Here is a 2370-nt window from a genome sequence, read left to right on the forward strand (position 1 = left end):
TCCCTTACCTGAATGTTCATCTTGACTAAGGAAACCAGAAGACTGGAATGAAAGATCAGTGCAATGCGTGGCTTTTATAACGTTCGTCTTGCTTCAGCAGTTGCCAGAAGGTCCCACGGCAACATCTGTTACGAGAATTTTCTTCTTCTTTTCCTGGCTATGACTTTATCTATTTCTGTCTATCTGTCTATCTATCTATCTATCTATCTATCTCTCTTTCTCTCTCTCTCTCCAGCTCCCTCTTCCTGTCGTAAGTCATTAGAAAAAGAGAATGGATTTAAATGAAATAAAAAGGGCACTTTTTAACCTACCACGAACACCTCTAAATCAAAGAAAAAAAAGTTGGGTGAAAAGAAGGAAAAAAGAAAGTGTAAAAGCACTGTGTTTAATGCAATGTAGACCCCCTACCCTCCCCCCTTCTCCCGCCGTTGCCCCAACTCCGCCTGAGTATATAAGGGAAGTTCTCGCGCGCCAGGAAGACACTCGACCCTCTCCCGCCCACGACGTCGCTCGGCCATACACTGCAGCATGACGTTTAAGGTTGGATCTAGAAGAATTACTGGCTTAGACATATACACTCCAGCATGCGTGTGTGCAGTTTTGTTTTATGTAAATGTTTGCCTAGAAATAAATACGAATAGTTATGGCATGTATAGACAATGTATGTGACTGTGTCTGTGCGTATTATCGTGGTGTCTATCATGAGTTAGCATGATGGATATATTGCGTGATATAACACGAACTGAGTGAGATTGTATGTGGAGTGAATTAATACAATCATTGATTTAGATAAATAAATGATTCCAGGGGCAGACACTACAAAAAGATGTGAAACGGTAACTATGAAACTTGTAGTCATAAATGTAGAAATACGTGTGTGAACGACTGTATGTCTGTACAGAGAAAATTGGTATGATAAATATGTGACCCAAAAGAAGTTGGTCGGTCCGACGATGTGACCTCCCATCGTGTCTCCCACAGGTCCTCTTCGTCGCAGCCGCCGTGCTCTGCCTCTCAAGGGCGGCCCCACAGAGGTACCAAGCCCTGGGCGTCCTGCAGCCCGAGAGCCCTCGCGACCTGGGCGACTACGAGAACGTGGTCGCCGCCACCATCGACGTCTTGCCAGACATCGTCAAGCTCTTCCGCAAGGTCTCCGAGAACCGCGACAGGGCCAACGACCCCGAAAACGTCCAGCAGCTCATGCTCGACTTCATGCCCATCACGCGCAAGGTCATACAGGCCACGGAGAAGGCGGAGGGCAGAAAGATCTCGCAGGACACGTACCACCGCTTCAACGCCGCCGAGAGGGTCATGCCGCACGTGGTCACCTTCATGAACCAGCTGCGGGAGATGGACTTCTTCGGACTCTCCACCACCACAAATTTGCCTGACTATGGGTATCCCCTTCATTAAGGCCCTGCGTTTGCCTTCGAACGAGCTCTTTAGCCGTTCCACTGTTCACTCTTCTCTGTCCTACAATGTCATCTTTTCCATGTGTAATTTAATAACATTCATATTTATCTATTCTTCATCTGAAGCTAATCAGACTTGAATCTCTCTTTGTAGTTGTGAAAATATATATGCACACAATGCCATAGGTTCTTTTTGTTCATAATTTTATAGCCTACTTATTCGTGCGAGATAGTATGATCATCCAACCAAATGAAGAAGACACTGAAATTTATTAAACATCTGGTATATTATCAGGTTACAGGTTTAAAAACAGAAATGTTACACTTTACATTTAACCGACAAGACAGTCACATAAGTTCATAGACAGTGACCTTAATACCTGGTGATTCTGGATACTTTTTATTCTTGTAAGAGAAGATCCTCGTTCTTTGATTTACCAGACCCATATGCATATACACTCACAGACAAAAATCTATGTGTTTTGGATGTGTGTATGTTTACTGAAGGAGGGGATCTATACATAACCCCCTTCCCCCTCCCACCCAAAAAAGATACATTGGATCAAATGACCCAGAAAAAATGCATTCAAGGTCATCACTAATTATTTCTCCATTCAAATAAGGTGATACAGGGGCCAATGCCACTCTCCTTGTTAGACCTTGTTAGACGCAAACTGGGTCAAACATGGGTGAGATTGTCATTTATTATTTGCTATTACACAGTTAACCTCATAGAGACATCATGTTGACAATGGTACTGAACAAAGGTCTTTTACCTTTTTTAATGGATTGTTGATTTGCCGCCATTTTAAACCCCAGACTGAAAAGTTGTATCCACCTCCTTTAGGACCTCCTACTGCTATTATAACAAAAACATAAAGAGGGATCCTTGACATAAATCCACAAGACAAGTTTCAACGTTTTTCTTCCTCTTTTAGTAACATAAGAATTGGATATT

The 2370-nt window shown here is 43.0% G+C and overlaps 1 protein-coding gene and 1 pseudogene across 1 annotated transcript in view; one reads left to right on the plus strand and one right to left on the minus strand.

Annotated features, from left to right (window-relative positions):
* The window catches only part of LOC119590099, a 2003-nt pseudogene extending 1498 nt beyond the window's left edge, over window positions 1-505 (minus strand).
* LOC119590100 overlaps window positions 1-1595 on the plus strand; it is a 19593-nt gene extending 17998 nt beyond the window's left edge. The window contains exon 2 of the mRNA XM_037938865.1: window positions 982-1595. Coding sequence (XP_037794793.1) covers window positions 982-1413 — 432 coding nt within the window. The 3' untranslated portion in view covers window positions 1414-1595. The remainder of the gene's footprint in view (window positions 1-981) is intronic.
* The last annotated feature ends 775 nt before the right edge of the window (window positions 1596-2370 follow it).

Source organism: Penaeus monodon, chromosome 26 (assembly GCF_015228065.2).
Source record: "Penaeus monodon isolate SGIC_2016 chromosome 26, NSTDA_Pmon_1, whole genome shotgun sequence".
NCBI lineage: Eukaryota > Metazoa > Arthropoda > Malacostraca > Decapoda > Penaeidae > Penaeus > Penaeus monodon.